The 26,279-nt window shown below is 37.6% G+C and overlaps 1 protein-coding gene across 1 annotated transcript in view; it reads left to right on the forward strand.

The window, feature by feature from the left end:
• The window catches only part of LOC122814076 (septin-4-like), a 235,701-nt gene that overhangs the window by 68,965 nt on the left and 140,457 nt on the right, over window positions 1–26,279 (forward strand). Inside the window, exon 3 of the mRNA XM_044086688.1 lies at window positions 18,045–18,131. Coding sequence (XP_043942623.1) covers window positions 18,045–18,131 — 87 coding nt within the window. The remainder of the gene's footprint in view (window positions 1–18,044; window positions 18,132–26,279) is intronic.

A 26,279-nucleotide genomic window follows, 5' to 3' on the forward strand; every position in this document is an offset into this window, starting at 1 on the left:
TTTCAGTGATCACTCCCAGTTTGCAGTCATCAGCAAACTTTGTCAGCCACATTCCTTTACATTTAGCCTGTACTTCGGAGAAGTAGATTCCAAACAGTAGAGGTCCCAGAAGTGATCCCTGTGGAACACCATTGGTTACAGTCTGCTGGAAAAGGTGGAGCCTCTATTTTGACCATATGAGTTCTATCAGTGAGCCAGTTTGCAACCCACTTGACAATATATGGGTTGATACTAAGCTGGGTGGCTTTATCAATGATGCCTCAGTGAGGGATTGTGTCAAAGGCCTTGGCTAAGTCTAGGTAAGCCGTATGCACAGATTTGCCCTCGTCTTGGGCTTTGGTGGCTGCCTCAAAGAAGTGGCAGTTAAAGTCTATCATGAATAGTGTATTTGGTATATTGGTGAGTTATTTGGTATAACGGTGAGTTATTTGGTATAACGGTGAGTTATTTGGAATAATGGTGAGGTATTTGGTATAACGGTGAGTTATTTGGTATAACGGTGAGTTATTTGGTATAATGGTGAGTAATTTGGAATAATGGTGAGGTATTTGGTATAACGGTGAGTTATTTGGTATAATGGTGAGTTATTTGGTATAACGGTGAGTTATTTGGTATAACGGTGAGTTATTTGGTATAATGGTGAGTAATTTGGAATAATGGTGAGTAATTTGGAATAATGGTGAGGTATTTGGTATAACGGTGAGTTATTTGGTATAACGGTGAGTTATTTGGTATAATGGTGAGGTATTTGGTATAACGGTGAGTTATTTTGTATAATGGTGAGTTATTTGGTATAACGGTGAGTTATTTGGTATAATGATGAGTTATTTGGTATAATGGTGAGTTATTTGGAATAATGGTGAGGTATTTGGTATAACGGTGAGTTATTTGGTATAATGGTGAGTTATTTGGTATAACGGTGAGTTATTTGGTATATTGGTGAGTTATTTGGTATATTGGTGAGTAATTTGGAATAATGGTGAGGTATTTGGTATAACGGTGAGTTATTTGGTATAATGGTGAGGTATTTGGTATATTGGTGAGTTATTTGGTATAATGGTGAGTTATTTTGTATAACGGTGAGTTATTTGGTATAATGGTGAGGTATTTGGTATAACGGTGAGTTATTTGGTATAATGGTGAGGTATTTGGTATAACGGTGAGTTATTTGGTATAATGGTGAGTGCCTACAGTAGGTCTAGGTAAGATCTATGAGATTCTTGGAATATAGAGGGTGACCTATAGCTTGCTAGGATATGGTATGGGCCTTTGTCTATGGTGATTTGCACCTGGATAAATTCCAAGGAATTGTTCTGTTTCACCAAAGTAGAGTCATGCTTGCTAATAAAGACTGAGGCACCTTCACCTTTTCTCCCTGTCTGTGCAGCTGATGGCCTAAATGTGTGGAAGGCACTGAAACCTTGCACTGCCAGTGTACTTTCTGTGAATTTAAACCATGTCTCAGTAATGGCACAGATGTCTATATTCTCCAGAGTGAGGATAAATTGTAGGGTGTGGAGTTTCTTGTTTAGGTTCCTAGCAATGAGCAGTAACACCTTTAAGTTTCTTTGGATTTTATTTGCTACTATGGCAGGTTTATCAATTTGGCATTGCATAAAAGACTCTGGGGGTGGATAACATTTTAGCCAATATTTGGAAGCCTAGAAAAGACAGGTGCAGACCCTCCTTTGTAAAGCAACATGGTTTGTTAAGCATGCCCTCCTACGCTAACTGTTCTCTATTAAATGCAGCTGTTGTTCCTGTGGAAGCAAGCTTACTAAGGGTGTCATTGTGACCCTGCTAATTTTCAGTGCTGTACTAAATTATAAGGTGTTTTAGTAATGAGGGTATTTGAAAAAACAAAGTAATGAGTCCCTTCCATATAGTGGTGATACAGAACTAACCAGGTGTAACTGCATCAGGGGCATATAGAGCCTAAGAGGTTATCCCAGAGGTAACAGTTTATGATAATTGTATCTAAAGGGAACATACTGACACACAACATATGCTAAGCTACTTTTTGAATAGTTCTACTGAAATTCTATCATCATTTTATTTAAATTCAGTTACGCTGTACATTATTTCGTTTGTTTAGATAATGAGGAATCAGAGGGGAGTAAACGAAGGAAACTGCGCAGCATTTATCCAGTGCTGTTCATTTTGTTGTGCAGTATTCTGCAAATTATACCCCTTTCAGATTTTCATACCACTTCAGAAACAACTGCAGTGTTAGGATTTTTTCAGCACTCTTCTTTTATCTCACAAACTACGGGCTATACATCTGTAATGTTCTTATTTTGTGTGTGAGCTTTTTGGAATGTTAAGGTGACTATGAAAAATAACACAAAAAGCAGCAGCGAGGCCACAGTAAACAATTTTTTCAGATAAAATAAATAACAAACAGTATAACCTAGCCATAGTCCTTGAGAAATGCATATGTAATATGTCTATATTCCCAATCAACACATTTGTTATGAACACATTTACTGTATTGGGAAGAATATGACTACCAACGCTTTGGCAAGGCATATTATGGAACACCCCAATCATAAATTTCAATTTGTAGTCCTACAACAGGTAGAACACAATATTAGAGGTGGGCCTTGGGAGCTCAAACTGGAGGAATGTGAATTGAAATGGCAAGTACGTACATTGGCTCACATACCCCCAGGGCTTAATGATTGTATTTCTATCAGATGTCTTCTTAAACTTAAGGCTCTTAGTAGATAAAGCTACTTCAAATATGGTTATTACAGTTTATTTCCTTCCAGTATTTATGGTATGATGTTGGCCCATTTACCATTTCTGTAGTTAAGCAACCTATATATATTTTCCATTAGTTGTTTAAACTCACATTTTTAATATTAAAATAAATGTATTTTGGAGCAGTGTTAAAAACTAGGGTCTGTTGTTGATATGTATTCCACTGTTTAAATGGTTGATTAGGAATATAGACATATTACATATGTATTTCTCAAGGAGTATGGCTGGGTTATACTGTTGTTTATTTATTTTATGTGAAAAAATTGTTTTAGGGTTGCCTGTGTAGTTTTTGAAAGAATACATTTTAGACATTAGCACATATACTATAGCTCAAATAATACAAATTGCACTCTTATTTTGGCTTGAATGTTGACACACCTTTGACAGTATTTCTTTAAACTAAAAAAAAAAAAAACATTTTAATTTTTTAATTGACCACGGGACCTGACATTATTTACTATTACTTGTAACAGGTTGTGGTTTTTAATTGTCTGAAGAAGTTGGTGGATTAACACAGACAAAAGCGCTTATTCTACTTTAATAAAACAGTGTTTACTGTGGCCTCGCTGCTGCCTTTTGTGTTATTTGCTAGTTGGTTTCCTTTGGCTCCCTTTGGAAGAGTTGTCTATGAAAAATAACATTAAGTGCATGGCTTCATGACATGTATACCTGTGTCATGAATACTACAGTAAGTATACAAAGTGCTCATCTAAACTACCACAGCTTTCAAAAGCTCAGCGATCACTTCCCTGTAAGTGGGTACAAAAGCTCAGAGATCACTTCTCTGTAAGTGGGTACAAAAGCTCAGAGATCACTTCTCTGTAAGTGGGTACAAAAGCTCAGAGATCACTTCTCTGTAAGTGGGTACAAAAGCTCAGAGATCACTTCCCTGTAAGCGGGTACAAAAGCTCAGCAATCACTTCTCTGTAAGCGGGTACAAAAGCTCAGAGATCACTTCCCTGTAAGCGGGTACAAAAGCTCAGCGATCACTTCTCTGTAAGCGGGTACAAAAGCTCAGAGATCACTTCCCTGTAAGCGGGTACAAAAGCTCAGCGATCACTTCTCTGTAAGCGGGTACAAAAGCTCAGAGATCACTTCCCTGTAAGCGGGTACAAAAGCTCAGCAATCACTTCTCTGTAAACGGGTACAAAAGCTCAGAGATCACTTCCCTGTAAGTGGGTACAAAAGCTCAGTGATCACTTCTCTGTAAGCGGGTACAAAAGCTCAGAGATCACTTCCCTGTAAGCGGGTACAAAAGCTCAGCAATCACTTCTCTGCAAGTGGGTACAAAAGCTCAGAGATCACTTCTCTGTAAGCGGGTACAAAAGCTCAGAGATCACTTCCCTGTAAGCGGGTACAAAAGCTCAGCAATCACTTCTCTGTAAGTGGGTACAAAAGCTCAGAGATCACTTCTCTGTAAGCGGGTACAAAAGCTCAGCAATCACTTCTCTGTAAGCAGGTATAAAAGCTCAGCGATCACTTCCCTGTAAGCGGGTACAAAAGCTCAGCGATCACTTCTCTGTAAGTGGGTACAAAAGCTCAGCGATCACTTCTCTGTAAGCGGGTACAAAAGCTCACTAATTATGTTTGTCATAAGGGTTTATTCCCAGTTTATTTAGCTTTTCTACTTTGCCAGAGTGGAGAATTGTGTCAAATGCTTTGGCCAGGTGAAGTTATGAGTGGTGTACCATTTTGCCTTCATCCATTGCTTTTTTATAGTTCTTTTTTCCAAGTATGGTGACAGGCATTATCTTTGTGCCTGTGTGTTCAGTGATGGATAACATCTTAATGCCACGGTTAGTTTGGCTATGTATAAAAATGGCTAGCACCCAGCGGTGGTTACAGGTTCTCTTGCTGAGACATAACAGGGACACATTAGCTAACTGGTGGAGCACATGGGTTATGTGAAAAGAAAGCACACCAATACTCCACACAGTAAAGTATAGAATACATGATACATGGCACCAACGCACCCATAATTCACCACTAAAAATGAAAGACCATTTCTCTACAAAAAAGCAGTGAATGCAATAATCAAACAAATTCTGGCAATGTTCACAACACAAAAAATACTAATTTGTCATGCCAAAGGATTATAGTTTGGATGAAATTTTGGCATTCTACAGTGCAACAAGTAAGGATGACACCAGAGGTCAATTTCTCGTTGGTCAGATCTGACCACAAGCTAATCACCCTAGACATCCACATCCCAGCCCCACCCACCCCCATTAGGGAAGCCACCGTAAAAAATTTCTCCAAAGCCAACTTCACGCTTCTTAAGACAGAAGTGGAAAACTTCACGACACCCATGCAGACAGACAGTAGAGGTATGACTGCTGAATCCTACACAAATGCACTTTATAAGCACTTACACGAGTGCATGGATCATGCAATCCCTAACAGAACCAAGACGCTATCCTCCAAAAAAAGGAAGCCAATCTGGTGATCCCCTGCCATAAACAAACTCTACAACAGAAGAAAGAAACTGTTGCAAAAAAGAGTAAAATCCCATGACTGGAAGAACTCCCTGGTCAGCCTCAGTAAGAAGCTGCGATCCCTGATAAAATCATCCAAAGCTAGTTACAAAAACAAAATCGCCACTGATTCTAAAGACAACTGCAAAGCATTCTATAGCTATGTCAAGAATCTCAATGGCAACACTCAGATCTGCTCTGAGTTACAGCACAATGGCACTAAATATATAGAACCAACTGATATTGCCAACATCCTGGCAGGTTCAGTGCTAATTTTACCCCCCCCCCCCCTCACCCCCTAAAGGGCCCATCTCTATACCGGAAGAATGCAAAATTCCTGTAATCACAGCTGCACAGGTAAAAATCTCACTCTCCAAAGCCAAGAACACAGCATCCATAGGACCTGACAACATCCCATGCTACGTTCTACACAAACTACAGAACGAACTGGCACCCCACCTAAGTACCATGTTCAATCATAGCCTTACCTCAGGATTCGTGCCCACTGAATGGCGCATAGTGATGGTCATCCCACTCCACAAAGGGGGAGCCACCACAGACCCGGGGAACTACCACCCCATTAGCCTGATGAGCCTGTTCTGCAAGGCTATGGAATGTATCATCATGGAACTTATAAACAATGACATTGGAAATCTCCAAACTCTGGACCCCACCCAGTTTGGGTTTGTAAAAGGCAGATCATGTCTCCTAAACCTGATAGACTTCTTTGAAGCAATCAACAAAGCCGTAGACAAGGGTAAGGTGGTTCACACAGCCTATCTAGCTCTCGCCAAGGCTTTCAACACCATCCCCAACTCTGGAATTATAGATAAACTCACTAAATTAGGTATAAATCCTTATGTCACAAGATGGGTTGCCAACTGGCTCACTGACAGAACCCACACTGTGAAAGTAGCAGACTCCAAATCTGACTTCAGACCAGTGACAAGTGGAGTACCTGAGGGTTCAGTCCTGGGTCCTCTCCTGTTTGGTATCTACTTCTCTAAGGTATAGGCTAACACAGAAGGTCTTTGGCTAATGAAGCTCACAGATGACTGCAAACTAGGAGCAATAATCGAAACTCCTAACGATGTGGACATCCTTACAAAAGGGCCTCACTGAGACAGATGCCTGGTGTCAAAGCCATGGCCTCAAGCTCAATGCCAAAAAGTGCATTGTCATCCCTTTTGGTAAAAACTCCGTACCCATGAACTACCACATAGGTGGTAGTCTACTTAACACCGAAGGTGTGATAGGAGACCTTGGGACACAGGTGAGCAGTAGTCTCTCCTTTGATAATCACATCACCACAGTAGTCAGGAAATCCTTCTACATGTCACACCTCATCACAAAAAGCTTCTCATCCAGGAAAAAAGAGGTCACTGCTCCCCTCTACTCATCACTCATTAGACCCATTATAGAATACAACTCCCCTTTTGGTATGTACCTCACAAGACATCTACAACAACTGGAAAGGCCGCAGAAATGACTCACAAAGGGGATTACCAGCCTCAAACAGATGCTCTACACAGACAGTCTAAAAAAACTCCAGATTTACTCCGTTGCATATCGCCTACTCACAGTGATCTCTGCCTAACATACAAAGATATGTCAAACCCAGAACTGTTGAACATGCTCCACTTAAAGAAATCCCAATCCCTCCAAGCTACATACTCTAGGGACCTAAACCTTGTCACAACAATAAATAGAACATGCTGGAGGGATAGATTCCTGTCCCAGAGACTTCCCATACTCTGGAACAAACTAGCTATCCATATCAAACAAAGGTGCTAATTAGCACTCTTCAAGAAAAATCTTGATGATTGGATGGGAGATAGGAAATTCACCCTAGGGGTCACTTCTGTGGCTCTGCTCAACAGGGGAACAGGAAAATAATTTTCTTGGGTGGTGAAAGCCAGGGTACCTTTTTGGCTAGGCTTATGTAGGCCCTAGGGCCAATAGTCTAGTACCTACCTATGAACCTGCGATTTACTTTTCATTTGATTAGTTTAGCTGTGATGCCTGATGACAGCATCAATGTCTTTGGCCAGGTTCAGTTATGCTACGTGTACTGATTTTCCCTGTCCAGTGCTTCAGGCAAGACCTTCCCAAACTCAAACTGGTCTGGGTCAAAGGATTTTAAGGTGCCAATATCTTTTGTTAATGTGTTCTATAATGATGTGCTCCATTATCTTACAGGCAAAGTTGTTAAGGCTTATTGGTCTGTAGTTCCCAGGCTCAGTGGATGGACCAGCCTTATGAAGGTGGTGATCACAACTATTATCAATCCCTCTAGTACAAAGCCATTTGAAAGACGAAAGCTGAACAGTTTCATAGTGACAAGAAAGGACCAGGTATTTACACCACTGTGGAGCTAGTGATTTTCACCTCCAACAGAGACAGAGAGAGGCTTTAAAACTTGCTTGGAAGTGATCTTTGGCAGGCAGAAGACAGGCTATCATGTGGGGGTAAAGCAAGGGGAGAATACAGGGGTGAGAGATGAGCTAAATAGATCAACTGATATGTTGGTATGTCATCAGGGATTGAGTGGTTGTTATATTGTTATTTATTGCCTCTGTGCAGTGCAATGCTATTATTCCTACAGTTCTTATGATATTTGAAGAAAGACATGATTGTCCTTGCTAGTGGTGGCAATTTTCAGTTCAAACATAGCCCTGGTGGATAGGATTTTGTTTTAAATTTTTTTTTTTGTTAATTTTTTTTAGTTCAGGTTTGGAACATGGTGTTATCAGTTTGCTCCTAAGGGTGAGGAGTTTTTTCCCTTTTGTTATATAGTTTATGTATATCAGTGGTCTGCCATAGTGATCTGTCCACAAATCTGGTCTTGTATTTGTGTCAAATTAGAACAAATGTCTCAACAGAGGCACTGAGAGGAGTGCAGACACCTTCTGCAAATGCAGATGTGTTCGCTGCCGAGTCCTTAAATACTGAAGGCTTTTTAAATGCATCCTTTAATCAGCCTACTTAAGCATGTTTGCCTTAGAGAAATCCCCGAAGGTAGTAGAGCTTAAGGATGTAAGAGACTGGGTCTTAATTATGATGGTCACAGAATGGTAGTCAGACCTGTCCAGTGATGAGGTAACCACTGCTGTAGAGCATAGTGGTGCCATGTTTGTAATGATTAACCCAAGTAAATTTGCACCTCTAATTAAGGAGAACATTATCTAGACTAATAAGCTAGCAATGATGAAACTGAGGAAGTAACGTGCATATTTATTTACAGGTGTATAAGTCTTCCAGTTTTGTAGATGGGTATATGAAATTCCCAAGAAGAGTAATGGTTGAACTTGGTTTAATAATAAGAGACTCAAAGCTTGTTTAGATAGCTCTCATGGGTAGTAGGTGTCATAGAAGAGGCTCTGTAGTGTGCCAAGATATGGTAAGGGTCTTGTTGATAGTTACTAGGACATGGAGAAGTTCCAGGTTATTACGTTGCTGCATAAGTCTAGATCAAGATGTGATGATGTAGCAGAAGAAAACCACCACCTATAAAAGAGAAGTTCTCAGTACATAATGTGAATGAGTGGCAGGCACTGAATCCTGGTAGGCCGGCCATGTTATGAATGCAATGGAATATGTTTTCCTGATGATACAGATGTCAGTATTTTCTAGGAACAGGAAGGCTTCTAGTGAGGGCAGTTGTTATTAAGGCTTCTAGTGAGGGCAATTGTTATTAAGGCTTCTAGTGAGGGCAGTTGTTATTAAGGCTTCTAGTACTGAGCAGTGTTCTAATCTGGTTTGACTAGGTTGGCAAATATAGCTGGATGACATTGCCAAAAAAACTCAATGTGGGTGAAGACATTTTTTGCCCATATACAAAACCCTGAAGTGATAAACGTAGGCCATTCCTTGCAAAGCACTTTAGACTGTCGGCCATCTTACTTCAGGCAGACATATACTGGATCTACTTTGAATGACACCAAACACAGCCAATAATTTTTTTGTTTATACTGAAGCATCATTCTCAGAGTAGGTGGCCAACACTACTTACATACCAGCCTGATATGCATGCATGTCACCACATCTATCTTCATATAATCCAGAATGTGTGTGTCTCAAGTCAGTCACACCCACATGAACAACTTGTATGTGTATCTGGGGTTAAAGGATTTGAATGCCCCAGTAACCTGTCACATCCTACCACCTGAGAGGTAGTTGTTGGCCACCTTTTCCTTACACAGTCAAATGAGCAGTGTCTCTGTGTGTCTCACTATGGAGTCATGTATGTCTAGGGCATTTCAATGTGCTATCCTTAAATTGAGCAGCTGTGAATGTAATGCCTTAATTCATCTAGCATCCTGCTGCTGTTTATGTGACTGTGTACCTGAATGATTTACATTTGCTCTGCTGCTGTCTATGTTACTGTTTTTTCTTAAATTGTTTCCAAGCCTGCAATGGCTATTGCAAATACGCCACCCATGTGGACCCTGTATATGTTTGCTGTTGCTCAGCCACATGCCTAGAAGCCTGAATCGGCTGCTTTAGACTGCTGCTGCTTGTATTATCCTTGATAGGACCTAAAGGGTCGCTGTTAGTGCTATATTTTTACTGGTATGCTTGCAACTGCTAAGTAGCATTATTCCAACCCCGTGGAGCTACTTTCAGCATACTACATACCCTTTTAGTCCGTTCTAGCCTAGAACGGCTGTTTGAAATTGCTCCACCACGTGGAGCTGATCCGAGGACACTGAAGATTGTTACAGTTCCTTCTCTGCCTGGAACGGCTATATGCAACTGCGCCACCCACGTGGAGCTAGTCTCAGTGTGCTTAGGTTAGTTTTGTCCGTATTCAGCTGGGAATGGCTATTTGTGAGTGTGCCATCTACGTGGAGCCAGTCTGAGCGTGCTAAAGGTATTATTTCCCCTCCAGCCATCGACTATATGTGAATTAGAGAACCGAGTCTATTTTAGTGTCTAGGCTTTCATACTGTGCTATTTACCTGGCTCTTTATGCTGTAAAGATACTAGTTAAAAGCAGTTAAAGGCTGGCCTTAGACTGCCTTAGTGCACAGAAGTACAAATCTGCTTTTAGGTTTTAATTAGTAAATTAGCAATTTAAAGAGTTAAGTAATCATTGTTAAGCCTTCCAGAGCAGCTCTCGCCAGTAACTACATAGGTAATATACTCTGCTCCCTACTTTAACTGATAGGTCTTATTGACCAGAAATATGACAATGCTGTGGTAAACAGTAGTATCTAAAGGGTGCTATCCTGAATAACATTAAGATATCACTTTGCCCATATGTATAGTATAAATACCTAGTGAGTCTATAATTTTTTGATTAAATGCAAAGCCTTAATTGTTGTAGTTTTAGTGGTAATGGTGTATTCTATGTGAGAAGATGAATGTATTGTTTCCCTTCTGGTCCATTGTTTAAGGTGTACTTTATGTTAGAATAAGAATGTGATGTTCACCTTCTGGTCCATTGTCTAATGGTGGGTTCTGAGCCTGCCTTGTAATTTGCCCCAACCCAAACCTAGGATTACAGTCTAAACTGTGCATTGTTTTGATACATGACACTCCATCTATTCTACTGCATTATATGCATGTCTTCTAACTTAGAGTCTTCATATGGTCTGCTGTCCTACTCAGCCTATTAACAGTGCCATTGCTACTTTATAATTGTCACAGTACTGCTAGCTTACAATTGATTCCAACAGCCTCTCTCAGAAATAAGGGCACGTATATAAACTATTGTAATAATTGTGTCGTCGTGTAAGCTAATTGTTTGTTAATTACCATTACTGCTTGATATGTGCTCTTTTTCTCTCCTCTACGTTTATCTTCTCTTTCTCCTCAAAGTACCTGGCTTTCCATTGCGCTGTTCCTGATATGGTCTCCAAGAACCTACTTACCTGGTGACAAAGGACCCTATCCAATACTGTGGTCTCATCTAACAGCCTTATTTTGCCCTGCACCCTCTCTTAAGGAAGCAAGAAAGTATGTGGTTGACTAAGTCATGTTTGTAAAACTGACTACCATCTACTACTTGCTTCAGGGGTTATAAAGTAAGCTATGAGCCTGAACAGCCAGCAGCCTTTACTCCCCCCTCCTATCTACCTTGTATCCAACTATCCTCCTCTACTTCATAATAACCCCCCTTTAATAGCTATAACTCCTTTCCTGGTTCTAAACCAGCTAGCTCCCTACATACTTACCTGCAATACTAGATCTGCCCACTAGGTGGCACCCTCATCACAACCCTTATCTCCTGCTTATCCCCCTCTATTTTCCTCTGTAATTACACTAAACCCCTTAGGTCCTAGACCTGCTCTTATTTTCTCACTTACCCTTTACTTCAACTGTATACTCTCACCTGTTTTTTAATCTCAAAAACTCCTGATATATCTCTGATCTTTCCCACTCCTGACTCACTTACTTACCTTCAGCTACCAGCATTGTTGATAGTTTCTTCTCTAGATTCTCCCTCACTTGTCTCTACCCGCTCCATTTGCCCTGCGGGCTCACTCCGCTCCCCTACCCTACCCTCAATTCCCACACACCCCCAGGGGTCCTACTCTTATACCATCTAACCACACCCCTTCCCTCTTCCACCTATCACAGCCCTTTCCCATTGTTAATTAACTCCAATTCCCTCATTTCACTTACCTCTCCCAATTTCTCCCACCACACCCTACACCTATTTCCTTCCTCACTTAGCATACCTCCAAGCCTATAACAAGAACCTAACAACTTACTCTTCCAGATGCATAAGCTAGGGTAGCCCTCTTACAGAGGTTACTCATACTTACACTTCTACCACCTCTAACTTTAGCTTACCTGCTAACCTCCTATGAACACCCATTATATCCACACCTTCTCTACCACAATAAGCTATCTACCTCTCCTTCACTACCTATTGTCACTAACCATGTTAACATAACATCTACACCCAGCTATCTAATAGCAAAATACCATAGGATAACCCACATTAGGTATGACTCTCTCAATCCCAGAAAGTCTCTAACTCTATATAGTAAGTTCCCAAATCTTAGATTTCAAACACTACACCTCTCTTTAAAAGATGGTGACATTCACCCATATCCATGCCCAATAACTGCTACTACCACTCAACTCCTCAACCCCAACCCCTCTACTATCCATTCCCTTACCAAACCACCTAACTCACCCTTATTAGCTCACCTCAACATACGCAGCATTAATAACAAAGTTACACCTCAACATACGTAGCATTAATAACAAAGTTACACCTCAACATACGTAGCATTAATAACAAAGTTACACCTCAACATACGTCGCATTAATAACAAAGTTACACCTCAACATACGTAGCATTAATAACAAAGTTACACCTCAACATACGTAGCATTAATAACAAAGTTACACCTCAACATACGTAGCATTAATAACAAAGTTACACCTCAACATACGTAGCATTAATAACAAAGTTACACCTCAACATACGTAGCATTAATAACAAAGTTACACCTCAACATACGTAGCATTAATAACAAAGTTACACCTCAACATACGTAGCATTAATAACAAAGTTACACCTCAACATACGTAGCATTAATAACAAAATTACACCTCAACATACGTAGCATTAATAACAAAGTTACACCTCAACATACGTAGCATTAATAACAAAGTTGCACAACTCCATGCTCTCTTGGAAGTCTACTCCTTTGACATTCTTTGTTTAACAGAAACTTGGTTAAAACCTGTAACTAAAGACAATGAAGTCATCCCACCCAATTATAATATTTTGCGACTTGACTGTACAACCAAAAAGGGTGGTGGTGTAGCTATCCTTTTTAAATCTGGGCTACAGATTACTACCTCTGACTATAAACCACCTCAAGACTCCAACGCTGAAATTCTTATTACCAAGCTTCAACTTAACACATTCAAATCCATCTATATCATCTGTATCTATCTTCCTCCTGGTAATAACATTGCCACCATAGAAAATATCCTTTGTTGGTTATCCCAAAATTTACCCCAAGAAACCATAATCCTGGGTGATTTTTAACATCGATTGGAAGTGTTGTAGCAGTAGCCACCCTACCAGCCATATTAACCTTTTTGGTTTTTCTCAAACCATTACCTCCCCTACCAGGATAAACAAGCCTAATAAGAAATAAAGTACCTTAGATTGGATTCTCATAAATAATCATCCCCAGACATATGAATCTAGAACCCTCCCTGATGATGTAAGTGACCACTCACTAACCTACACCATCAGGCTTAAAACCAATCTACCTAACCCAACCATATCTAGGTTAATTAGAACCAAGAAAAACTTCAACCCCGATCTCTTCCAGACAGAACTAAGAGCATGTAACTGGTCTCCCTTAAAATACCTCACACTGGAGGAAGCGGTTAATTACTTTAATTCTAAATTCCTAACCATACTAGACCACCATGCCCCAACCAGCTCTATTAGAATGAGAACTAAATCTACCCCATGGCTTTCAAAAGAAACCGGGCAAAAAAATCAAACTCAGAAATAAATACTGGAATAAATCTCGCTTAACTAAAAACCCAGTAGATCAACAAAATTTCAGGCAACTAAGAAACGAAACTAAAAAAGCTGTACTGTCTGACAAAAGAAACTACTGCCTACAATTCCAGCAAACTCACTATAATAAACCACAAAAGTTCTGGGCGAGTATTAATCAATTATTACACCCAGGTCAATCCATCACACCACACCCACAAGGCATAGACCAAGAGAATCCCAAGCAGAGTGCTGATGCCTTTAATACCTTTTTCACTGAGGCCATTCAAACCCTTACCAGTCAGTTATCCACTCAGGACGTACCTATATCCAACTCTATCACTAACCCACCCCTTCCATTTCTCCTCCAACCAGTCCCAACTACATATATTCTTACCATTCTCCTAAAACTAAAACCGTGCACTCCTTCAGCAGACCAACTACCCGCTGACTGTCTACAAAAGACAGGCAAATCTATTGCCTACCCCATTTCCATTCTTATCAATAGAACCATTAGTGAAGGATATATCCCTGCCCGTTAATATAGGGGTCCCTCAAGGGTCCATATTAGGACCTCTCCTATTTTCTATATTTATCAATGACCTTCACCTAGCAATCCCCCAAGCTACATGCATACAATATGCAGATGATTCGACACTTATACGCTCAGCCGCATCAATATTTGAACCTCACTCCCGAACCCAAAAGGTCTTTAACACAGTTGAACTATGGTTTACTCGACGCTGTCTCCTTCTAAACCCGAAAAAAACTAAACTCCTCCTTTCACTCCTACTTGTAAGTCCCCCCCATAGACTTCACAGTAACATCCAATAACAGTACTCCTATATCCCCAGACCCAGCTACCAAACTACTTGGTATCACCATAGATAACAACCTTAACTTTGACACCCATATTAATAATACCTTAAAATCTGTTAATAGAAAACTGGGCTCTCTCTACAGGATCAAACCCTTCCTCTCTCCTGCAGCTAGAATAACTATTGCTCACACCCATCTAATTCCTACTCTCCTCTATGCCTCACCCATATACACTAATCTCTCTAAAAACAACCTTAATAAAATGGAAAACTCCTACAATAACATAGCCAGATTTGCTACAGGTAACCCTTTCAGAACCCACCACTGTATTAACTTGAAGCAATTAGAATGGCTTGAATTACAAAATCAGCTTAAATTCCACCAACTTACCACTGCCCACAAAACCCTTTACCATCCTACCAATACCCCTATACTATCTACCCTCATTATCCCATACAACAATCTAAAGACCTGATGTTCATCACATAGACTTCTTGTAAATATTTGTAAATCAAACAAGAGGGATGGAGACTCTCTTTTCTCTAATGTTGTGTCTTTTGGCTTTTCCCAGTTAGGGGTCACCACAGTGGAACTCTGGTCCGCTAATGATTGGCAGTAGATTTTTTACGTGCCAAGTTGCCAGCCCTGATGCACAACCTTCAACGAAGGTATGCCCATTCACGCATGCCTCCACACAGAAGACGCCCTAGCTGAGAATCGAACAGGACAACGTCTTACTGTGAGGCGACAACGCTACCGCAGCACCATCACTGCAGTACTCTCTTTTCTCAAATACTGTTGGAAAATCCTGGAACCTTCTTACTAGCGAACATTCCTCTGTTCCCCTCTATATCACTGTTTAAAAACAAACTGAAACATTTCCTCAGAAAACACTGGTTGTGCCCCTGTACTAAACCTGACTGATCAACTAGCTCTCTTACTTGGATCTACCTCCCCTCCCCTCCCCTTCTCAGTGGTCTTGTTACTGATCTACTAGCTCTCTTACTTGGATCTACCTCCCCTCCCCTTCTCAGTAGTCTTGTTACTGATCTACTAGCTCTCTTACTTGGATCTACCTCCCTCCCTTCTCAGTAGTCTTGTTACTGATCTACTAGCTCTCTTACTTGGATCTACCTCCCCTCCCCTTCTCAGTAGTCTTGTTACTGATCTACTAGCTCTCTTACTTGGATCTACCTCCCCTCCCCTTCTCAGTAGTCTTGTTACTGATCTACTAGCGCTCTTACTTGGATCTACCTCCCCTCCCCTTCTCAGTAGTCTTGTTACTGATCTACTAGCTCTCTTACTTGGATCTACCTACCCTCCCCTTCTCAGTAGTCTTGTTACTGATCTACTAGCACTCTTACTTGGATCTCCCTCCCCTCCCCTTCTCAGTAGTCTTGTTCCTTTTCTTAGAAACAACTGACCTAGACCTTTCTAGATATTTTCACTCACATCCTCATAATTTCATTAAGGGGACTAGTTTTACTCTTATACTGTACATTACAGCTCCTACTTTTTTTCTTTATGTCAACTTGTTTACTAATATATTGTGTAACTCAGCTGCTATCTTTTTACATGTGGTATTGCAACTACATTTGTATTGTACTAATTGTATCTGTATATTTAGCACTATGCTATGAACAAACGACCTCTGTGATTATTCCCTGTTCTGTACCTGCTATGTTCAACATACAAATTAATATTTTGTATAAGTGATTGTATCTTGTTCCTCGGAGCTTATCTCCCCAGGCCTCTACTGAAAATGGACATATATCAAGTTAGACTAGCCCGGTCAACAAATGTAAAATAAAAAAATAAATATTTATTTACTTATTTTTTGTTTACTAGGGTACAACACTGATCGAATTTCACCATTTGCAGGCTTGGTCTGGGTTATTACCAAATTAACAACAGTAAAGTAAGATTAAAGGTATAACTAAATTATGCAGAATAATGACATATAATATAGATGTAACAAAATGTATAGACATATTTACTAGAAGATTTAAAATAATTTGATCAGGTGTATGCAGTGTTATAAACCTTACATTACTGTGTGTCTTGTTAAGTCTGACCTAATGCTGTTTTCTATTTAATTTTCTCTTTATTATATTTACGTTTCTAGTTTATAATATTCTTGACTGACAAAGTGGGAAAGTGCCCATGTGATCCAATTCACTCACCTGTAAAATAAGTAAAGGAGCTTTACGTGATTCTGGCTATTCCTTGATTATACCACAGGTGGCAGTAGTGAGCAACAGTCCAGACTTCATCTCATCACACAGAACATCCTTGTTTATGTCAAGCTGCTATGTTCCGGGCAGGAATGCAGGAAAACAGTAACAGCAGTCATATCACTCACAGGGTTGCCATCTGTCACTAAACTTTCCTGACAGCCTGGAAATCATGGTCTTAGTCAGGAAATTCAGCTTTCATGAGTACTTGTCATGTATTTTGAGTTATTCTGAGAACTATCATATTTCTGAAGTATAATTCCTCAAATGTTCCTGTTTCACTTTGATTTCCTATTGCATTTAAATTATTTTGTCAGAATAGTCTTTTATTTCCATTAATTGAGATCCTGGGTGATATGAAATGTGACTATTAGTTGAAAATTAGGACTTATCAAAAGAAGATGATTTTACACAAACATTTGCTAATTCTTTTTTAAGAGAAATAATGGATTTGTTTTCCAGTTAAATGTTATATTCTCTGTGAAAAAATTGCATATGCTTTTTATCCTCAGTATTAAAAATATTGTAGATAATCATAAAATCTGGATTCCTTAAAATTGTAAATGTCACACTGCACGACACAGTGTACAAATATTACACATTGTTCTTCATGTCTTCAGTTCCTAAGTAGGAATTTTAGACCCCCCCACGCTTATCTAGTGTAATAGTTTCAACAAACATACCAGCTGTCAGCGTAATATTACAAATATATTTTAAAATGTGCGATATTAACTTTGATAGCGAAGTGATGCATGTCTACTTATTAAATGAGTGGAGCAAAGGGCGGGTGTCCAGGTTTTTGCCTCTTCCAAAGGCGACATCCCTAACCACTCAGCTGTCCAGAATTTTGTAGAATGTTCCAGGTTCCCTGTTTTTTCCATCATATTTTGCCTTGTTCCTCATAAAAGGTTTTATTTTGTGATAAATGACTGAGGATTACAGTCACTGATACCAGACATTACTGGTTCACATGCTTCTTTTTGTTCAGAAAATGCATGTTAATGTAAAACCTGATTTCTATCAACTTTTCGTGTGAATTATTTTAATATTTAAACGTAGTCCATGAGTTCGGGACTGAGCCTCCCCATTATTTCTGGCTTTTGTCCAGAATTCTTGAGCAAAGGAGTTGAGAGAAATGACAGCAGTAGCTGCAGCTGTTTGTTGGAGTAAGTAAGTAATAAACTCCTGCAACAACTGTTTCACAGGCCTTAACATGTAAACCTTGATGGAAACTCGATGATTGTTTCTTTCACTTCATCTTCATTACAGGAGAGTCAGGACTAGGTAAATCGACCCTCATTGACAGCTTGTTTCTTACTGACCTCTACAAGGAAAGGCAGCTGACTGATGCCGCAGGTGAGAATATAATGGTGTTGTAAGTCCTGTGTTTGCATGATTGTGCATTTTTGCATGTCACTATTTTCTGGTGGTACTTTGTGCGGCACAAAAAAGTATTCGCTGCATGCTAACATTTAAGTAATAGTAATTGAGAATGGAGTTCATCTTACCTGCTAATGCAACAGCACATTTCAAGGTCAGAATTTGTGTTCATGACTGCAGCGACTTTAAATAAAACTGAGTTTTTACTGGCAAGACACAAGGTTCCTCATGCTACATTTCTGAGCCTCAGCACTGTTTTCATTTCTGGTTTCCTGGACGTATGTTCAGGAACAGGGCATACAAAACAGGGACAGGATCACATATAGCAGGTTACACCCTCAGCTTCCAATAGGGGCAGTCACTGCAAAATGTAATTTAAAGTTACATTGTAACTGCCATCCATGCACCTTTTACATAATCATGTAATTTAAAGTTACATTGTAACTGCCAGCCATGCACCTTTTACATAATCATGTAATTTAAAGTTACATTGTAAGTGCCAGCAATGCACCTTTTACATAATCATGTAATTTAAAGTTACATTGTAACTGCCAGCCATGCACCTTTTACATAATCATGTAATTTAAAGTTACATTGTAAGTGCCATCCATGCACCTTTTACATAATCATGTAATTTAAAGTTACATTGTAAGTGCCAGCCATACACCTTTTACATAATCATGTAATTTAAAGTTACATTGTAAGTGCCACCCATGCACCTTTTACATAATCATGTAATTTAAAGTTACATTGTAAGTGCCATCCATGCACCTTTTACATAATCATGTAATTTAAAGTTACATTGTAACTGCCAGCCATGCACCTTTTACATAATCATGTAATTTAAAGTTACATTGTAAGTGCCAGCCATGCACCTTTTACATAATCATGTAATTTAAAGTTACATTGTAACTGCCAGCCATGCACCTTTTACATAATCATGTAATTTAAAGTTACATTGTAACTGCCAGCCATGCACCTTTTACATAATCATGTAATTTAAAGTTACATTGTAACTGCCATCCATGCACCTTTTACATAATCATGTAATTTAAAGTTACATTGTAAGTGCCAGCCATGCACCTTTTACATAATCATGTAATTTAAAGTTACATTGTAAGTGCCAGCCATGCACCTTTTACATAATCATGTAATTTAAAGTTACATTGTAAGTGCCAGCCATGCACCTTTTACATAATCATGTAATTTAAAGTTACATTGTAACTGCCAGCCATGCACCTTTTACATAATCATGTAATTTAAAGTTACATTGTAACTGCCATCCATGCACCTTTTACATAATCATGTAATTTAAAGTTACATTGTAAGTGCCAGCCATGCACCTTTTACATAATCATGTAATTTAAAGTTACATTGTAAGTGCCAGCCATGCACCTTTTACATAATCATGTAATTTAAAGTTACATTGTAACTGCCATCCATGCACCTTTACATAATCATGTAATTTAAAGTTACATTGTAACTGCCATCCATGCACCTTTTACATAATCATGTAATTTAAAGTTACATTGTAAGTGCCAGCCATGCACCTTTTACATAATCATGTAATTTAAAGTTACATTGTAACTGCCATCCATGCACCTTTTACATAATCATGTAATTTAAAGTTACATTGTAAGTGCCAGCCATGCACCTTTTACATAATCATGTAATTTAAAGTTACATTGTAACTGCCATCCATGCACCTTTTACATAATCATGTAATTTAAAGTTACATTGTAAGTGCCAGCCATACACCTTTTACATAATCATGTAATTTAAAGTTACATTGTAACTGCCATCCATGCACTTTTTACATAATCATGTAATTTAAAGTTACATTGTAAGTGCCAGCCATGCACCTTTTACATAATCATGTAATTTAAAGTTACATTGTAACTGCCATCCATGCACCTTTTACATAATCATGTAATTTAAAGTTACATTGTAACTGCCAGCCATGCACCTTTTACATAATCATGTAATTTAAAGTTACATTGTAACTGCCATCCATGCACCTTTTACATAATCATGTAATTTAAAGTTACATTGTAAGTGCCATCCATGCACCTTTTACATAATCATGTAATTTAAAGTTACATTGTAACTGCCATCCATACACCTTTTACATAATCATGTAATTTAAAGTTACATTGTAACTGCCAGCCATGCACCTTTTACATAATCATGTAATTTAAAGTTACATTGTAAGTGCCATCCATGCACCTTTTACATAATCATGTAATTTAAAGTTACATTGTAAGTGCCAGCCATGCACCTTTTACATAATCATGTAATTTAAAGTTACATTGTAACTGCCAGCCATGCACCTTTTACATAATCATGTAATTTAAAGTTACATTGTAAGTGCCAGCCATGCACCTTTTACATAATCATGTAATTTAAAGTTACATTGTAACTGCCAGCCATGCACCTTTTACATAATCATGTAATTTAAAGTTACATTGTAACTGCCATCCATGCACCTTTTACATAATCATGTAATTTAAAGTTACATTGTAAGTGCCAGCCATGCACCTTTTACATAATCACGTAATTTAAAGTTACATTGTAACTGCCAGCCATGCACCTTTTACATAATCATGTAATTTAAAGTTACATTGTAAGTGCCAGCCATGCACCTTTTACATAATCATGTAATTTAAAGTTACATTGTAAGTGCCAGCCATGCACCTTTTACATAATCATGTAATTTAAAGTTACATTGTAACTGCCAGCCATGCACCATTTACATAATCATGTAATTTAAAGTTACATTGTAAGTGCCACCCATGCACCTTTTACATAATCATGTAATTTAAAGTTACATTGTAACTGCCATCCATGCACCTTTTACATAATCATGTAATTTAAAGTTACATTGTAAGTGCCAGCCATGCACCTTTTACATAATCATGTAATTTAAAGTTACATTGTAACTGCCATCCATGCACCTTTTACATAATCATGTAATTTAAAGTTACATTGTAAGTGCCAGCAATGCACCTTTTACATAATCATGTAATTTAAAGTTACATTGTAACTGCCAGCCATGCACCTTTTACATAATCATGTAATTTAAAGTTACATTGTAACTGCCACCCATGCACCTTTTACATAATCATGTAATTTAAAGTTACATTGTAAGTGCCAGCCATGCACCTTTTACATAATCATGTAATTTAAAGTTACATTGTAACTGCCAGCCATGCACCTTTTACATAATCATGTAATTTAAAGTTACATTGTAACTGCCAGCCATGCACCTTTTACATAATCATGTAATTTAAAGTTACATTGTAACTGCCAGCCATGCACCTTTTACATAATCATGTAATTTAAAGTTACATTGTAACTGCCAGCCATGCACCTTTTACATAATCATGTAATTTAAAGTTACATTGTAACTGCCAGCCATGCACCTTTTACATAATCATGTAATTTAAAGTTACATTGTAACTGCCAGCCATACACCTTTTACATAATCATGTAATTTAAAGTTACATTGTAACTGCCACCCATGCACCTTTTACATAATCATGTAATTTAAAGTTACATTGTAAGTGCCAGCCATACACCATTTACATAATCATGTAATTTAAAGTTACATTGTAACTGCCAGCCATGCACCTTTTACATAATCATGTAATTTAAAGTTACATTGTAACTGCCATCCATGCACCTTTTACATAATCATGTAATTTAGAGTTACATTGTAACTGCCATCCATGCACCTTTTACATAATCATGTAATTTAAAGTTACATTGTAACTGCCATCCATGCACCTTTTACATAATCATGTAATTTAAAGTTACATTGTAACTGCCATCCATGCACCTTTTACATAATCATGTAATTTAAAGTTACATTGTAACTGCCATCCATGCACCTTTTACATAATCATGCAATTTAAAGTTACATTGTAACTGCCATCCATGCACCTTTTACATAATCATGCAATTTAAAGTTACATTGTAACTGCCATCCATGCACCTTTTACATAATCATGCAATTTAAAGTTACATTGTAAGTGCCAGCCATGCACCTTTTACATAATCATGTAATTTAAAGTTACATTGTAACTGCCATCCATGCACCTTTTACATAATCATGTAATTTAAAGTTACATTGTAACTGCCAGCCATGCACCTTTTACATAATCATGTAATTTAAAGTTACATTGTAACTGCCATCCATACACCTTTTACATAATCATGTAATTTAAAGTTACATTGTAAGTGCCATCCATGCACCTTTTACATAATCATGTAATTTAAAGTTACATTGTAAGTGCCAGCCATGCACCTTTTACATAATCATGTAATTTAAAGTTACATTGTAACTGCCAGCCATGCACCTTTTACATAATCATGTAATTTAAAGTTACATTGTAACTGCCATCCATGCACCTTTTACATAATCATGTAATTTAAAGTTACATTGTAAGTGCCAGCCATGCACCTTTTACATAATCATGTAATTTAAAGTTACATTGTAACTGCCATCCATGCACCTTTTACATAATCATGTAATTTAAAGTTACATTGTAACTGCCACCCATGCACCTTTTACATAATCATGTAATTTAAAGTTACATTGTAAGTGCCATCCATGCACCTTTTACATAACCATGTAATTTAAAGTTACATTGTAACTGCCACCCATGCACCTTTTACATAATCACGTAATTTAAAGTTACATTGTAACTGCCAGCCATGCACCTTTTACATAATCATGTAATTTAAAGTTACATTGTAACTGCCAGCCATGCACCTTTTACATAATCATGTAATTTAAAGTTACATTGTAACTGCCAGCCATGCACCTTTTACATAATCATGTAATTTAAAGTTACATTGTAACTGCCATCCATGCACCTTTTACATAATCATGTAATTTAAAGTTACATTGTAAGTGCCAGCCATGCACCTTTTACATAATCATGTAATTTAAAGTTACATTGTAACTGCCAGCCATGCACCTTTTACATAATCATGTAATTTAAAGTTACATTGTAAGTGCCAGCCATGCACCTTTTACATAATCATGTAATTTAAAGTTACATTGTAACTGCCAGCCATGCACCTTTTACATAATCATGTAATTTAAAGTTACATTGTAACTGCCATCCATGCACCTTTTACATAATCATGTAATTTAAAGTTACATTGTAAGTGCCAGCCATGCACCTTTTACATAATCATGTAATTTAAAGTTACATTGTAAGTGCCAGCCATGCACCTTTTACATAATCATGTAATTTAAAGTTACATTCTAACTGCCAGCCATGCACCTTTTACATAATCATGTAATTTAAAGTTACATTCTAACTGCCAGCCATGCACCTTTTACATAATCATGTAATTTAAAGTTACATTGTAACTGCCAGCCATGCACCTTTTACATAATCATGTAATTTAAAGTTACATTGTAACTGCCAGCCATGCACCTTTTACATAATCATGTAATTTAAAGTTACATTGTAACTGCCATCCATGCACCTTTTACATAATCATGTAATTTAAAGTTACATTGTAACTGCCATCCATGCACCTTTTACATAATCATGTAATTTAAAGTTACATTGTAACTGCCAGCCATGCACCTTTACATAATCATGTAATTTAAAGTTACATTGTAAGTGCCAGCCATGCACCTTTTACATAATCATGTAATTTAAAGTTACATTGTAACTGCCAGCCATGCACCTTTTACATAATCATGTAATTTAAAGTTACATTGTAACTGCCATCCATGCACCTTTTACATAATCATGTAATTTAAAGTTACATTGTAACTGCCAGCCATGCACCTTTTACATAATCATGTAATTTAAAGTTACATTGTAACTGCCAGCCATGCACCTTTACATAATCATGTAATTTAAAGTTACATTGTAACTGCCAGCCATGCACCTTTTACATAATCATGTAATTTAAAGTTACATTGTAACTGCCAGCCATGCACCTTTTACATAATCATGTAATTTAAAGTTACATTGTAACTGCCAGCCATGCACCTTTTACATAATCATGTAATTTAAAGTTACATTGTAACTGCCAGCCATGCACCTTTTACATAATCATGTAATTTAAAGTTACATTGTAACTGCCAGCCATGCACCTTTTACATAATCATGTAATTTAAAGTTACATTGTAACTGCCAGCCATGCACCTTTTACATAATCATGTAATTTAAAGTTACATTGTAACTGCCAGCCATGCACCTTTTACATAATCATGTAATTTAAAGTTACATTGTAACTGCCAGCCATGCACCTTTTACATAATCATGTAATTTAAAGTTACATTGTAACTGCCAGCCATGCACCTTTTACATAATCATGTAATTTAAAGTTACATTGTAACTGCCAGCCATGCACCTTTTACATAATCATGTAATTTAAAGTTACATTGTAACTGCCAGCCATGCACCTTTTACATAATCATGTAATTTAAAGTTACATTGTAACTGCCAGCCATGCACCTTTTACATAATCATGTAATTTAAAGTTACATTGTAACTGCCAGCCATGCACCTTTTACATAATCATGTAATTTAAAGTTACATTGTAACTGCCAGCCATGCACCTTTTACATAATCATGTAATTTAAAGTTACATTGTAACTGCCATCCATGCACCTTTTACATAATCATGTAATTTAAAGTTACATTGTAACTGCCACCCATGCACCTTTTACATAATCATGTAATTTAAAGTTACATTGTAACTGCCAGCCATGCACCTTTTACATAATCATGTAATTTAAAGTTACATTGTAACTGCCATCCATGCACCTTTTACATAATCATGTAATTTAAAGTTACATTGTAACTGCCATCCATGCACCTTTTACATAATCATGTAATTTAAAGTTACATTGTAACTGCCATCCATGCACCTTTTACATAATCATGTAATTTAAAGTTACATTGTAACTGCCAGCCATGCACCTTTTACATAATCATGTAATTTAAAGTTACATTGTAACTGCCAGCCATGCACCTTTTACATAATCATGTAATTTAAAGTTACATTGTAAGTGCCAGCCATGCACCTTTTACATAATCATGTAATTTAAAGTTACATTGTAACTGCCATCCATGCACCTTTTACATAATCATGTAATTTAAAGTTACATTGTAAGTGCCAGCCATGCACCTTTTACATAATCATGTAATTTAAAGTTACATTGTAACTGCCAGCCATGCACCTTTTACATAATCATGTAATTTAAAGTTACATTGTAACTGCCAGCCATGCACCTTTTACATAATCATGTAATTTAAAGTTACATTGTAACTGCCAGCCATGCACCTTTTACATAATCATGTAATTTAAAGTTACATTGTAACTGCCAGCCATGCACCTTTTACATAATCATGTAATTTAAAGTTACATTGTAACTGCCATCCATGCACCTTTTACATAATCATGTAATTTAAAGTTACATTGTAACTGCCAGCCATGCACCTTTTACATAATCATGTAATTTAAAGTTACATTGTAACTGCCATCCATGCACCTTTTACATAATCATGTAATTTAAAGTTACATTGTAACTGCCAGCCATGCACCTTTTACATAATCATGTAATTTAAAGTTACATTGTAACTGCCAGCCATGCACCTTTTACATAATCATGTAATTTAAAGTTACATTGTAACTGCCAGCCATGCACCTTTTACATAATCATGTAATTTAAAGTTACATTGTAACTGCCAGCCATGCACCTTTTACATAATCATGTAATTTAAAGTTACATTGTAACTGCCAGCCATGCACCTTTTACATAATCATGTAATTTAAAGTTACATTGTAACTGCCAGCCATGCACCTTTTACATAATCATGTAATTTAAAGTTACATTGTAACTGACAGCCATGCACCTTTTACATAATCATGTAATTTAAAGTTACATTGTAACTGCCAGCCATGCACCTTTTACATAATCATGTAATTTAAAGTTACATTGTAACTGCCAGCCATGCACCTTTTACATAATCATGTAATTTAAAGTTACATTGTAACTGCCAGCCATGCACCTTTTACATAATCATGTAATTTAAAGTTACATTGTAACTGCCAGCCATGCACCTTTTACATAATCATGTAATTTAA

Source organism: Protopterus annectens, chromosome 10.part0 (assembly GCF_019279795.1).
Source record: "Protopterus annectens isolate FY-2018-M chromosome 10.part0, PAN1.0, whole genome shotgun sequence".
Lineage (NCBI taxonomy): Eukaryota > Metazoa > Chordata > Ceratodontiformes > Protopteridae > Protopterus > Protopterus annectens.